Raw genomic sequence first — 14,440 nt, 5'->3', positions numbered from 1 at the left:
CTTTCAGGGGCCAATTTTCTCTTATTTTGGAATGTCGACAAAACATTCTTGGTAATGAAAACTGTTGAACTAATCACCTGTGTGTCTGTTTTTAACCTCTAGAGAGCAGACAGTATGTGGAATGGGCCAGGACATGGGTCCTGGCAGTCAGGCCACAGGGATGGCTCCCAAACCGATGAATTCCTCCACTCCCTCCATGACTCCTCCAACCCCCGGCAGTTTGCCAGGTTCAGGGCCCCAGGGCCAAGACACTACCATCAGCAGCAACAGCACGCCTTTTTCCTCGCCAGGCCCTGCTGGTCCCAGAGAACCGGCAGCCATGGGGGGTCATATGCAGGGCTACCGTTTTGGCTGCCCCCCGCCGCATAACCACACCGGGGGCATGCAGCCGCCACAGCAGGGCCCCAACTGGAGGATGAACAGCCCTTCCCGCGCTAGCCCCAGCCCAGCAGGTGGACCCCATCCACCTCAACAGAACTCTATGCTGTCTCCCAGGCACCGAGGTAGTCCTGGGGGGGCAGGCAGCCCCCGTGTAGCAGGAGGCCTGCACTCACCCTCCCCGGTGGGGATGTGCGGTGGAGGGCCTGGCAGTGCAGGTAGTAGTAGCACGGCTAGCACCCATGCTAACAGCTACACTAGTAGTTCTCTGTCGGCTCTGCAGGCCCTGAGTGAGTGCCACGGTGTAGGACACGGGCATGGGGCCCCTCATGCACACACGCTAGGGTCTCCTGACCGAAAGATAGGCTCCCCAGCTGGGGTCACACCGGGGTCGGGGGTGAACACTCATCTGATGTCAAAACTGGGAGGAGGCAGCGGTACTGGTGGTGTTACAGGAGACTCATTTGGACCTCACACAGAGGTTGGTCAGGGCCACACTCAGGGCCAGACAGAGAGCAACCTAGCCGATCCCAAGGAGGAGAGGGAAGGGCCCCCCGAGGGCCACGACGCTCACAATCGTCTTCATGACAACAAGGGCCACACCAAGCTACTGCAACTGCTCACCACCAAGCCGGAGCCTCTGGAGACGCCCCTGTCCCCTGGAGGTGAGGGTAAGGACCAGGCAGGGGCCGGGGTCCGGGGTGGCCTCACTGGAGGGAACACTCATGCAACATCCCTGAAGGAAAAACATAAGATCCTCCACCAACTGCTGCAGAACAGTACATCTCCAGTAGACCTGGCCAAGCTCACTGCAGAGGCCACAGGCAAAGAGCCGGGCCAAGACCAAACCCAGGGCGCTGGTGGCCCAGCTTCTGGGGCAGACATTTCTCTTAAGCAGGAGCCCCTGAGCCCGAAGAAGAAGGACAACGCCCTGCTACGCTACCTACTGGATAAGGACGACACTGGACTGAAGGACAAGGTACCGAAGCTAGAGCCCGGGGAGGTGAAGGTTGAAGGGGGCAAACACCCTCTTGTCAAGACGGAGAAACAAGACACGGGATACGACCGGGCTGAACAGGTTAGTCTTTACTTAAAAAAAGCTCCTCCTTGTGTGTCTTACTTGTTTGAAAAATGGCTTGTTTACTGCTAATGTTGAAAGAACTAGAGCTGCTTCTTAAGCTGAATGATCGTAACCTCCTTCTCTTTAGCCCATTGCGAAAACGAAAAGTTTTTTTCTGCCCCGTGCTGCTCCACTTGCCTCGCCTCTCTGTCTGAGCATTAATCTGGGTTAGGTAGCAGATGTTGACTCCTCCGAGTCCCGTGTCCACACAGGATGCTACAGCTAAACACACAAACGGGCTGGCAGTGTAGCGGCCAGACAGACAGACAGCATTTGTGACATACATACAGTCCCATTCAGAGGTACAGTCTTGTCATGTACGCTTCAGACGCCAGGCATGTTTTTTTATTCACGTATATATAAACACATCTGGTCCTTTTTTACTGCCTATGCGTTGGCAGCACAAGCCGAGGGAAGCTGTCCGCCAGCTTCAAACAACTGTGACATTTGGAAGGAGTCCCTGTGGTTCTCCAGCCATTTGATCCCGGTTGCGTTTGGCCAGAATCCGCAGGTTTGGCAGCGAGCTCAGGTCAGGCCTGGAGCTGAAAGAGAGAAGAGGAGGAAAGGAGGAAAATGGGAGTGAGCAAGGGCAAGAGTGTTGCTGGTTAAACTCAAAAAAAGTTCTGTGTTGCAGAACGCCGATTCTCTCATGCGGGAAAGCAAACAAGTGTTTTGGTGAGACTCGGGCCTTTCATACAGGAAACCTGTGTGTGACGCGCTCTACTAAACACAGGTTCAAGACACAAGTCTAGCAATATGTAGTTGTATCACACACTGCTAAACCACAGAATTACATAGAATTACACAAGAGAACATGAACGCTCTTTCACCTTCTTTGCTGTCACTATTTCTCTTGTTACATTCCTCTTCTTAGACCAGACTATAGTCAAGGTGATATTCATGCCATTTGAATGTCAAAAACATTAAACAATAGTCTAATTTCTTGTAGAAATGCACCTGTTCTGGAGAAGTGTGCAAAGACCAGCGTGTTGGTGTTATAGGGGGTTTGCTTTCTTATTGTTCCCGACCTTGTTTGTGCCTCATTTCTATTGAAACAGTGTTCCCCCCCCCCCCATGCAGACAGAGGGGCAGTGGTACAGACTGTCAGCTTAGCTATGCGTGGTAGTTGTTGTATGTACAGTATGTGCTTGTCCTCTTTAGTACGTATGAAGAGGAGGAAAGGGTGATTGGATGGATGGGTAAGCGCTGCCGAACTGAACAAAGAAGGAGAGATGAGAGAGGTGTAGATACCCCCAGGAGAGCCCAGCCTCGGCAGGCAGAGTGAAAATGATGAGCCATATGCTCCTGCATGTCCTCTCTGCTACCATGGAGATAGAGGGGAGAGGGAGTGGTGTGTTTGTAGAACGAGCAATGTACCAGAAACAAAAGAGGGACATAGAAATAGAGGTTTTAATATGTACGTCTTGATGCTTGAGGCTTTGTTTTCTAGAAGGGGCCAGTGTGCTACTGGTTCATTTCTGCCTTGTGACGATGGTACAAATGAAATTGATGAAATCTGGGGTTTCGCAGTAAGACGGTGATTAAAGTGCTCAAATGGCGATGGTGATGGCTCAGTCCATGTTAACCCAGAACGAGAGCATTTTGCTAAACGTGTGTGCGAGTGGGTTTCTGCTCCTTCCTGGTGAACCGCTGCTCGGCCATGTGTGAAAGCTGACTGTACTAGTTAGAAAGTCCACTCATCCTTCTCTCCACTAACCTCACCCACTGCTTTCTCGCTGCCCCCCTCCCTCTCCCTCCCTCGTCTCTCCTCATGATTGTTTGAGGGCTGAATTATTGATGGCTGGAGCAGAGCTAAATGAGAAATCAGAGCAGAGCTCCGTAGTCGCGGCTCAGCTAATGGCTGGAGGAACTATAGGTATGGTCGTTTAGCCCCATGGCCTGATGGGATTATCTGTGTGTTTTACATGTGTGTGTCCCCGTGGTTATTGCAGACAGTGTCTACTGACGCTAAACCTGTCTCCACAACAGTAGTATCCTTATTGTAATGCATATTAATAATGAAGTTCATTTTTCTCTTTAATCTAACCCAGAATTTGCACAATTTAGCAACCAATCATCAGTAATGTTATAGAATCTGTTCACTGTGGTAACGCGAGTTGCGCATTGGCTTCGCCGTGTGAAATGATTGCTCAACTCATATAAAGTATGATGATGTAGGTCACAGTAGCTACAGCTCCTCAGTGACCCTGAATATAAGTAAGTGGGTAAAGACAATAGATGACTGATTTAATCTCGTGCAGTACAGTCTGATCGTCTGTTTTAATAGGTCCTTCAGTCGTTTCTTCTGGCTGTGAATACTTTTTATTCTATGATGATATAATGTCAAACTCCATGCCAAACATTATTTCCATTGGTGCTCAGCGCTCGCTCACAGGCAAATGTACTGAATCAGACATCACACAGGCCCTTTAGTACATTCAATGTCAAGCGTTTTCAAAAGCTGGTGAGCCAGAAGTCTTCCAAAGGATAAGGGAGTATTTCAATATTACCATTACCTGAAGAACCGCCGCTGTCATCGGGGGAAAAAATGAGAGCATGCTATACTGGGTGTATTATATGTATTCTATATAATATGTGACCATTAAAAATCGGATTCTTATTCCCGGTTCCACGATAAAACCTAATCATGCAGTGTGTTGCAACATAAGCATATTTGCTCAGTTTAACTACTGTTTTCGATTTCAAAACCCCGAAATACCACACAAAAATCAGTAGTTGCAAATTATGTAATGGAATTCATCTCTTTATGAATACCAGGAACAAAGAAGGAACAAGTATTCAGTAGTAACAGTCCTAACAGGGCAGTCAACCTTCATATGTTCCTTCATAAAATCTATTTAAAAATCGCCATTTCAGCTCTTTCAAACAGCCTGATTCTGGAATGAAATGACTTTTACTTTTGCCTTACTTGGCAGTGGCAGTTCTGCTTTACCCACCCTGATTTTTCGGTTCCCGTTGCTATGAAATGGCACGGGCCAGGTCAGAGAGGCACGATGTCCCGACTGCCCTTCAGTCCACTTTGACATCGGGGGGGCCCATGCTGTGCGTGAAGTCGGGATCAGGAAGTCGTATCGCATCATTACAATTGAAGTGTAACTGTAAGAAGACACGTTTTGTCAGAGCCACATCGCCACGCTGACGTGAGAGAGTCAGCCTCTGCTGTTGTTAAGCTCGCAGCTGTACAGAGCGAGTCCCCTTTGTATAAAGAAACATACTTGAAGTCTAAGAGGCCTTGTTAAAGTACATGGAAGTGGGCCTGTTACATGAGAGTTAGTGATAATTGTTGACAACAATCATAGAGGACCAAATAAAGTGTTTGTTTTTCGAGTAGTTAACAATGCTCGTTTGTGTGCTCGGTGTGGGGGTAAATAAGGAGATAATCTCTGAAGTGAAAAACACAGGGTTTTAAACAAACAGCGTCTTGTAATTCACAGTGTGTGTCCTTAGCTGCTCTCCCGCCGCGAGTACCTTTCTGATGTCAGGAACTTTAAATAATGATCTGCAGAGGGGTCACTCGGCCTCACGAATCCCTGCAGTTTTTAACCAAATATAGTATAGCGGCCCGAGAGATGCAGAAAGAGGACACGCATGGCCATGCATGCATTGAAAAGAAGACGCGAGGAACAGGGATTGATAGAAATGGGACCCATTAAGGGTAAAAGCAACTGGAGGAGACGAGAGAGCAGAAAGTGGGAGGAGAGAGAATTGAAGAGGAGGAGGAGGAAAAGAGCAAGCTGAGAGCGTACAGGAGCATTACATCATTCCTGACCTCATTAGGGCTTTTCTCTCTCCCACCACTGCCCCACCACCCCCACCCTTCACTGTGCTACTCTCTCTCTAGCTCTCCTACGTCTTACAATACAGCATATGCAGTCTTAAGTCCTTGGCCCCGTAAGATATCCTTTCTATCAGGCGTTTGTGGCCAGCCGTGTAATCTGTATCATCATGTACATGCCTAACAGATACGAGTCATTGTCTGGAACAGTAGAGTACAGCATTGGAACAGTGGCTGGTGTGCTTGTTTTCCTGCTGTACAGTATGTCAGGATCAGGAGTCGGTCGGTGAATCCTCGCGTACTGCACTCTCGTGGCCGGTTCCAGCCAGTGCGACTTATTTACCTAAAGTCCCTCAGGCCTCTCTTAAGAAGCAATATGATCACCTCTGCTGATGTGTCTGTTCGGCTGTGACCGCCATCTTTTTTCTCTGTATGTAAAATCTAATCTAATACACTAATGCTGCAGTTACTGTTGCCATTTGTGAAGTTACTAATGTTCCACTTAGGGTGAAATTGTGCCAGATTGGTGATCGTATCGGACTGCGTTATTTAGGCGTTCCTGTTATTTTGTCCATCCTCTGTGTGTCACAGATGGAAAGAGATATACAGAGGAGACGGTGCCAGCGTTGTAAAACAAAAGATTTATCTTGGTTGTCGCAATTTCGTCAGTTCCGCAAGTGAAAAAGCAGATCCCGGCGTGGCCTTGCCTTTGTTTAAGAGAGTTGTGTGAAAAACTAAACAAAAAAAACTGGGGCCAGATTGTCCAAAGCCCAGCTGTGTAAAAATGCAGCCTTGGGCTGTGTTGGGCTGGCTCAGTCCAGCTGTTTACAGTAAGGAGGGGGGGGGGGTTCAAACTTTGGCACCAACCGAACTCCCAAGTTACTCAGTAGAAAGCGGCTTCAGAAGCCTCATCGTGGGCCGAAACAATGTTCAGATTAATATGGCATTCTTAAATATGTGCTTAAAAAGTGTGAACTTTAAAAAAAAAGGGGGAGGGGGGGGCTGACACAGTTGTGCTTTTTGAGGACACCAGCCGTTAAGCTGAGGAGTGGTATGTGTCTGATAAGATAAGTCAAAGTGAAGTGTGGCCTAGATTTGATGGAAAGTGGTCCGTTTTATCCCGGGGTTACTGCTCTGTTATAAACAAGGCCAAGTCTTCCGTTCCGATAAAAGACTCCTCAAGCCAAGTGTTCTAGTGTTTACACAGTGAGTGTGCACTCGAGTGTATGTTTTTTGTTGTTGTTTGGGTCTGCAGGTGAAGCAGCAATTGGTCTCTAAATGTGGGCCCTAAGTGGTTCATCTTGTTTCTTGTTTTCACACGCTCCGCCCCCTTCCTTCTCTCCGCGCTCCCTCCAGTCGTCAGAGCTGGACGACATCCTGAACGACCTGCAGAATGCTCAGCCGCAGCTCTTCTGCGAGCCGCGGCCCGTTTCGCTGCCCAGTCCCATGGACAAGCAGAACATCATCAATGACATCCTGCAGATGTCCGAGACCAATCCTGGCGTGGCGGCGCAGCAGCAGCAACACCGGGGCATCGGGACTGGCATGGGCCCAACGAGTGAGTCTCACACACACACACACACACTTCACAGTGGTCACAGAATCCTTCTAAATAGATGAAGCAGTTTGTACTATTTTATGATTGACTTTTTCCATTCCTTGCCTTCAGACTTTGCGGGAATCCGACCAGGCCAGCCGGGCAGGGGTCTGCCTGTGAGGAGCGTGTCCCTGGACATGAACGTGTCCCCCCAGCAGCCCTCATTACAGTACCCCATAAGGGCCACCAGCCCCTACACTCTGATGCAGCAGCAACAGCAGCAAGGCATGGTGGGAAGTCACGGCATGATGGCCAACCAGGCCGGTATGGTCAGCACAGGTGGGTGTGACACGCCTTTTGAATGATTTTGTCAACGCCGCTGCTTATAGAATCCTGAGGAAAGACCTTTTTTACCCTCTACCTGTGTGTCGCTCTCCGCCTGTGACATATCTTGTCATGGCACAGTGACTCACTTCCTGTGACAGGAAATATTTATTCACCCACGCTGGCAGAGTTTCTGTCACTCCCACATATTAGCAGTCCTCAAACATCCCCCAGTAGATGTCTTTTCACCTTGTGTTACAAAAGTGCATCTTGGGGACATGATGTCCTGAGGCCTTTCTCACCGTTTCTCGTCTCCGTTGTGGTGTTTGGTCCTCTAGGACTGATGGCTGCAGGGGGTCCACGGCCAGGCATGCAGCAGCAGCAGCAGCAGCAGCAGCAGCAGGAGGGCTGGGCGGGTTCAACCTCTGCGCCTCCTCTGGGAGCGCCCGGCCCTGGGCAGCAAGGTCCCATGCAAGGCAGGATGGGGCCGAACGGTGCCCCCATGAGGCCCAACAGCCAGCCGGGGCCCCGACCGATGCTCCAGTCCCCGATGATGGCCGGTGGTGAGAGCCCAGTGTGCCCCAAAATCGTTACATAAAGTTTAAAAAGCAGAAACTAGATGACAGAACGAGATTATAAAGTAGATTCCTCATTGACCCATGACGATAAAGCCCCCATTTCTTCATCTACTCGGTCTCCCTAAAGCTGCACAGATGAGAAGACCTCAACTCACCCACATTCTATTATTGCTGTTGATTGTTAAAGGTTGCCACCCAGTGGCCAACCATAGTACAGCACTCCAGATATGAACCTAATGCCTAACCTGACGCCGTGTGCTGGTTATTCCGCGTTTAAGAATATTGACCATCATCTATGTTGCCAGATGTTTTCCTAATGATAACCAAAGTTGTCGAATTGACCGTCTACTGCCTACTATCCTGCCCTAATCTGTTTTCTTCCTCCTATTTAGCCCAATCTGATATGGAGATTGGTATGGTCAGCCACCATTTCACCCAACAGCAGGCTCCACCCAACCAGACAGCCCCCTGGCCAGACAGCATGATGCCCATCGACCAGACGGCTTTCGTTAACCAGACCAGGTGAGATGCTCCTTTGCAAATTACCATTGCATGTTTTTAATAATGTCAAAACATCTCACTGGCTTCACTTCTCAAGAGTAGCATTTCTCTTGGTCCAGCTGGTCCATCAGTTTTCTTTGGTTTGTACTGGACAAAATCCTCTAGCTATATTAAGTACCGTCTCCTCTCTGCCCAGGCCGGTGCACTCTGCGCAACAGGATGAATTGCTGTGCAGTACGGGACACGGCTCTGGTGAAGGCAGTGGAGTAGACGAGGGGGCCCTGATGTCTCAGCTGTACACTGCACTAAAAGATTTTGACGGCCTGGAGGAGATTGATCGCGCTCTGGGGATCCCTGGTCTGGTAGAACAGGTGAGATCACGTTTATTGTTATTGTTTTTAGTAACTTTTTATTATTGTTATCTTTTATCAGTCTACATTTTTGTCATTTATTTCTGTGTCGGCCTATTTCAGAATCAAACGATGGAGCCGGACCAGTTCCCTCAGGACCCCTCCATGATAATAGACCAAAAGCCCCCCATGTACACCCAGCAATTTGCTCCCCCACCATCCCACATGGCCCAAAGGGGCTACCCTGGTGCCCCCATGCAAGAGTCAGGCTTCCACCCCATGTCTGGCCAGATAGGTCCCCGCCCAGGTTACCCCATGATGAGGATGCAGACCCGGCCCGGTCTCAGGCCCGCTGGGGTCGTCCCCAACCAGCCCAACGCACTACGACTACAGCTCCAGCACCGGCTACAGTCACAGCAGGTACACGTCCCTCTAGACTGGAAGTGAGCCTGTCCATTGATTTTTGTTTTGTTGTTTTGTCTTTCTGTTGTAACCACTCTGTTTGGTCAGTAGCTGTGTGACACGCAGACGGGAGTTGTGTAATTGTCCTTGAGGTTGACATTTTGGCAGCTCTTCTGTGCACACAAGGAATAGTTGGGACATTTAGGTCTACCTGCCATGTGCTGGTCTTTCACTGGAATATTCTTTAAATCCACATGGTCTCATGTAGGATACTTGTGGGGTTTATATATCATTTACTAGCTGGAAATGAGCAGTACGGATTAGAAATTTGCAGGAATTAAGTATTTTAAAGATATTTCAATTCACTGGTGTTTGTCTTAACCTCTTCTTCTGTATCTTGTCCCACCAGAACCGTCAGCCAATGATGACTCAGATGAGTGGTGTGTCAAATGTGAACCTACCTCTTAGAGCCAGTGCTCCAAACCAGGTAGGTCACCGCTGCCGTCACATGCTCTGTCTGCACTGACATGTAGTTATGACTCTAGGTAGAGTTTAGTAGTTTAACGGCTCGAAGTCAATTTAAGGCTTTAACTTCAGTGTTTAGTGGGTTGTAGACTTGCTTAATGAAGATCTATGACATTTTTTCTTCCTGTTTCTCTATTATCACACATCCTCCTCCTCCTCCCGCCTCCAGGGGACCATCAACGCTCAGATGTTGGCACAGCGTCAGCGGGAGCTGCTGAGTAATCACCTGCGACAGAGGCAGCAGCAGCAGCAGCAGGCCCAGCAGGTTCAGCAGCAGAGGAGCATGGCCATGAGGGCCCAGGGTCTCAACATGCCTCCCAACATGGCCGCCGGAGGCATGAGTAACCCCCGGATCCCCCAGGCCAACCCTCAGCAGTTCCCCTACCCGCCCAGCTACGGTACCAGTACAGGCCTGGCCTCGCCACCTCCCCCTACCAGCCCCTTCTCCTCCCCTCTCTCCCCCAGCCTGCCCTCTCTCCCCCCCAACCCTCAGCTCCACATGCATGGCACCTCCTCCTCTTCCTCCACCTCCTCCTCCTCACAGATGATGATGGGAAACACAAACATGATGGGCGGACAGTACGGGGCCGTACTCAGCCCCCAAATGCAGCACAGTGCCTTTCAGTTTCCCAACTCAGGTACTGCTTTCCCCCCCTCCCCCCCATCACCCACCCCCACCCCAGCCTTCCACAAACTTCACCCTACAACCTGTGTGTGTGTGTGCCATTGTGTCTGTGATGTGACTCTGATTGCACAGCATCACTTGCTTTTTAGTAGCTGCAATCATCTGATTTGTAATACGATGCACTGATGAGTGCATCGATCAGCTGCCATCGAATGATCCGAGTCATTCTGCATTCTTTACTCCTCAGTTATTCATTTTTATTACATAGGATTAGCCGTCAGGAAGTGTGATCATGTACTCTCGTCGTTCTTTGCACTGTCCAAAATGGAGTCCTGGCCGTACAGTCTTGCGCCACCAGAGGGCACCAAGAGCACAATAATCAAAGTTTAGCAGAGGATACACACTAAACCGGACTCTTTAACATTGTGAGCAGGCAGAGCGACAATCAAGCCTGCACCTAGTAATCCGGACATAAACTGATAATCTAGTATAGTACGGGTTTGTATGATGACATATTTGATTTGTCCCTCACACCTTAATCCGATTGTGGCCCGTGGGTTCGTACAGAGCGATAACTTCTACTAGACATTACTTCTCTCTTTCCCATTCCTCCCAAGTCATCTCCTTATTCCCTTTCTTCCTACTTCCTTGCCTGTTCACCGCTTACGTGCATGTAGGAGATATTAGCTGCCTGTCAATAATCCTGAATGCAGACTGGAATGGACAGTCGTTATTCACTCTAGTCGTCATGTTTGCTTAGATGCCCACGGCATGATTGTGTAAATTACATGGACTGCTAACATTTACTCCACTCAGTACGTTGGTTAGTAGTTGAGTCCCTGCAGGTGCAGTATGGTTGACCGATCTTGATGCGTCCACACACAGGTATGAGCCAACAGGCAGACGGAGGCTTCGGAGGTCCGGGCACACCGCAGAGCCCCCTGCTTTCTCCCCGCATGGCCCACACACAGCCCCCGATGATGCAGCAGAGCCAAGGAAACGCTGCTTTCCAGGGCTCCCCTGACATGAACGGCTGGCCACAAGGCAACATAGGAGGCAACAGGTAAGGGCAGAGAGAACTTCCTCCGAAATAACTCCTTGTTAGACCGTTAGGTTCCAAGGATACCAATATCTCAGATAAGAATCATCATGTTTCTCCTTTTTTCTTCAGTATCACAATAACGTTTGTGATAGTTGTCTGTTGATGAGTAAAGTGGAAACATGAACTGCTAATAGCTGATCTGGCATTCTTTTAACAGTACAAATTTGTCAAAACTGTAAACAGCCACAGCTTTTATTACATGTCAACCTTATACTTCCAACAACATATTTTCTGCTAATTTCAGTAGTCTATGAATTGTATACATGCTGCTTGGAAACTTTGAGTAATGTTAAAGGATCAAATAGAAATCCATCCAAACTTGTGCTTTCCTTGGCGCTCCTGAAGGAACTTTTCCGCTCCCATGGTTAAATGTTTGAGCTTCTTTGCGTTCCCCTCCCCTCTCCCCAGTATGTTCTCACAGCAGCAGGCATCGCCGCAGTTCACCCAGCAGAGCAACAGCAACATGTACAACGGAAATGGCTTGAGCCTCAACAATGTCTCCATGGCCAGCAACATGGCAACCAGCAGCATGGGCCAGATGGCCGGACAGATGAGTGTCACATCCATGGCCTCGGGGCCCTCACCCGGCCTACCCTCCATGGGGCAAGAACAGGTAAACAACATGAAAGACGCTTTTAGAACTAGGAGGAGCAAAAACTACAATTACACAGTTAGGCATCCTTTAGCATGGCCAGACCAAATTAGAGGAATTGTATTGAATATAAGACACACTTGTGGAGTTAAAGCCTTAGTGGTCAAACAACATGGATACAGTTGTACACAGTAATCGGGGGACCAAGTAAAACTAAAAGGTTCCGTCTTTCTTTCTCCACACTCCCAGCTTCCTATGTGTTTGTCTCATCGTAAGGCCCTAAGTGTTTGGGTACACTTATTGAACAGCCGTGCTAGTGAATAATTTACTCAGTAGTTTACGTAACTCCTCTAGCCGGAGTTCTGATACTTCGCTTGAACTTAGAGGACAATGATGTAATTAGCAGCGGGCACTTTAGAGCCAGACCATTTAGCCTATATAGACTATATAGAATATGGAGTTACTGCGTGATGTTAGAAGGCTGGCCTGTCTGGACTTCGGACTAATTAGCTGTTTTGCTTAACATGGAAAAAGTGACTCCTTACGGCACGGATCCGTCAAACACTCTACACACACATAATCGAGTCAGACTTTGATATGAAAGACAACTGACCTCAGTCACTCGATGAAAATCGGGTAAAAGCGCAAATATGTTTACTTTGTCAGCACTCCATTTCTGGTGAGTATTTAATGTCAACCAAGTTAATCCTTCTTCCTTTGTCTCCCTGGTATTGTTAGCTTTGTATGTGAGATGCACTGTTGTTGTCCGTAATGCTTTTAAGCCCAATAAAGGGCCATGAATATTTAACCACGGTGCTGCTGTTTGATTGTCTGCACTTCGGACTGTTGTAAGATACCAGTATATCTGTCACTTGGTTTATCCTCCTTCCAGGATTATAGAAATATATTGGCACTTAGATTATTTCAATTATTTACCGTTTGGCCATTAGTCCGGGCTTTTGTGATTTACTGACTTGTTTTAGGGCTTGATGGTGTGTTCCAAGAAGGATTTCTATTTGTTTATAGTCTTTTGCACATGTGGCTGATTTACTGCAGACAAGTTCAAGTTCTGCGAGTCCAAGTGTTTTGTCGAGTTGTGTATTCGTGGAGTGCTTTACAAGTTGTGATCTAATATGTTGTTGTTTTCTCTGCAGAAATACTGTTGACCCTCATGGAGTTCTGAACCTCACCGATCAGCTGGAGCAAGGAGCGCGTCGGCCCTTTAAAAATTGTACAAACATGTAACCAACCGACTGCCCCTTGACCCAGCCGGGGCGGTGCCCCGACCTCGTCTCCCCAGCCCACGTTTGCCGTCTGTCCCCCCGCCGGGCCTCTCCGGGCCGCCCCGGAGGAGCCCGGCCCCCGAGCAGACACAGGAGGAGGGAAGAAGAGGGGCTGGGGGCGGGGAAGGATGGCGGATCTCTGTCCAACACGCCTAACCCTCCTGGAGGAGAGCCTTGTGATGAGCCAGTCTGTCTGCCTGTCCAGCTGCATTCACCGTAGTGTGACTTACTGTAGGCCTCCCGATTGGGGGACACCGACCTAAGGGGGCAGCAGTGGTTGGGAGATCCCTTGTTCTGATGAATGTATTCCTCTCAGTGGACAGCGGCCATTTACAATCTCATCTCAAAAAAAAATGACGTACACTGATTTTTCTTTTATTTGTCCTCTCTTTCTCACACATTTGTGACATTTCCACATAGTTCCGAAGTGGCAGCAAAGACTCCAAGTTATGTTCAAATTCACGGATGGAGCTCAAAAACTTAGCCGGTTTTGCCTTTTTGCTGTTCTTTATTTTATTATTATTTTAGTTTTTGTTGTTGTTTTTTTTTTTCTTGTCGTGAGAATTAAGATGTAGAATGAAGATATGGTTGGAAAAAAAAAAAAAAGATCTTGAAAACACTGCAGAAGAGAATGGTTTGAGTGGAATGGCGATTTGTATGATTAGACTAATTTTAGTCAAGAGGTTTATATAGTGTATTAAATTAAGTTTTATTTTTCTGTATAGATTCATTTTAATTATTGTAGATGATTCTTTATCCTAGTAGCAACAAGAAAAAAGATTTTAAAAGTGTGAAAGAGGCACTTTTGTATCATTTTAACAGTAAAGGTTGTATTCTTTCTGAGAAGATTCTTCTATTAACATGAATAATGGATTATACTTTGGTCCTTTAGTTTCAGAAGAAGATCTCAAAAATCATATATGGTTTAAAAATGAACATCAGAGATTGTACATACCAATAAGTAAAACATTGTCTTTCCTATTTATTTTATTCCTTAGGGTTTGGTTCCCCCGTCTGGTCACAACTGCCTCTTGAAGCAGAGAAGGGTTTTTTTTTTTTGGGGGGGGGGGGGGGGGGGGTGGATTGGGAGCCTTTACAATCTGATGTTCTGGTACGATGCAGACGGGTGAGGAGGGGGGGGGGGGGGTGTAAGGGGGGGGTGCTGTGTATACAGTGTACAGATTATCGCTTGCTTCTCTGCCTTTAGCATAGAACCCCACAAAAGAAAAGAAGAAAAAAAAAAACATATACAAATTCAACACAGCCATAAAAAAAAGAAAATTAACAGAAGTGTGCTTTCTATGTTGTCTGGAGTGAAAAGTGCTTC

The 14,440-nt window shown here is 48.0% G+C and overlaps 1 protein-coding gene across 4 annotated transcripts in view; it reads left to right on the top strand.

The window, feature by feature from the left end:
• Positions 1-14,156, top strand: part of ncoa2 (nuclear receptor coactivator 2) — a 49,237-nt gene extending 35,081 nt beyond the window's left edge. For 2 of the 4 annotated variants that reach the window (XM_079181703.1, XM_079181702.1), the window contains exons 11-22: positions 103-1,456; positions 6,651-6,852; positions 6,964-7,170; positions 7,494-7,718; positions 8,126-8,255; positions 8,431-8,605; positions 8,708-9,004; positions 9,396-9,473; positions 9,681-9,909; positions 11,022-11,199; positions 11,647-11,851; positions 12,985-14,156. In XM_079181703.1, the coding sequence (XP_079037829.1) occupies positions 103-1,456; positions 6,651-6,852; positions 6,964-7,170; positions 7,494-7,718; positions 8,126-8,255; positions 8,431-8,605; positions 8,708-9,004; positions 9,396-9,473; positions 9,681-9,909; positions 11,022-11,199; positions 11,647-11,851; positions 12,985-12,996 (3,292 nt within the window). In that variant the 3' untranslated portion in view covers positions 12,997-14,156. Of the gene's footprint in view, positions 1-102; positions 1,457-6,650; positions 6,853-6,963; positions 7,171-7,493; positions 7,719-8,125; positions 8,256-8,430; positions 8,606-8,707; positions 9,005-9,395; positions 9,474-9,680; positions 10,150-11,021; positions 11,200-11,646; positions 11,852-12,984 lie in introns of all 4 variants that reach the window. The other 2 variants (XM_079181701.1, XM_079181700.1) reach the window with 1 other exon arrangement.
• Positions 14,157-14,440: the final 284 nt, after the last annotated feature.

Source organism: Pholis gunnellus (genome assembly GCF_910591455.1).
Source record: "Pholis gunnellus genome assembly, chromosome: 20".
Lineage (NCBI taxonomy): Eukaryota > Metazoa > Chordata > Actinopteri > Perciformes > Pholidae > Pholis > Pholis gunnellus.
Note: the sequence above shows the minus strand (reverse complement) of the source record. Positions and strands in the feature narration are given on the sequence as shown.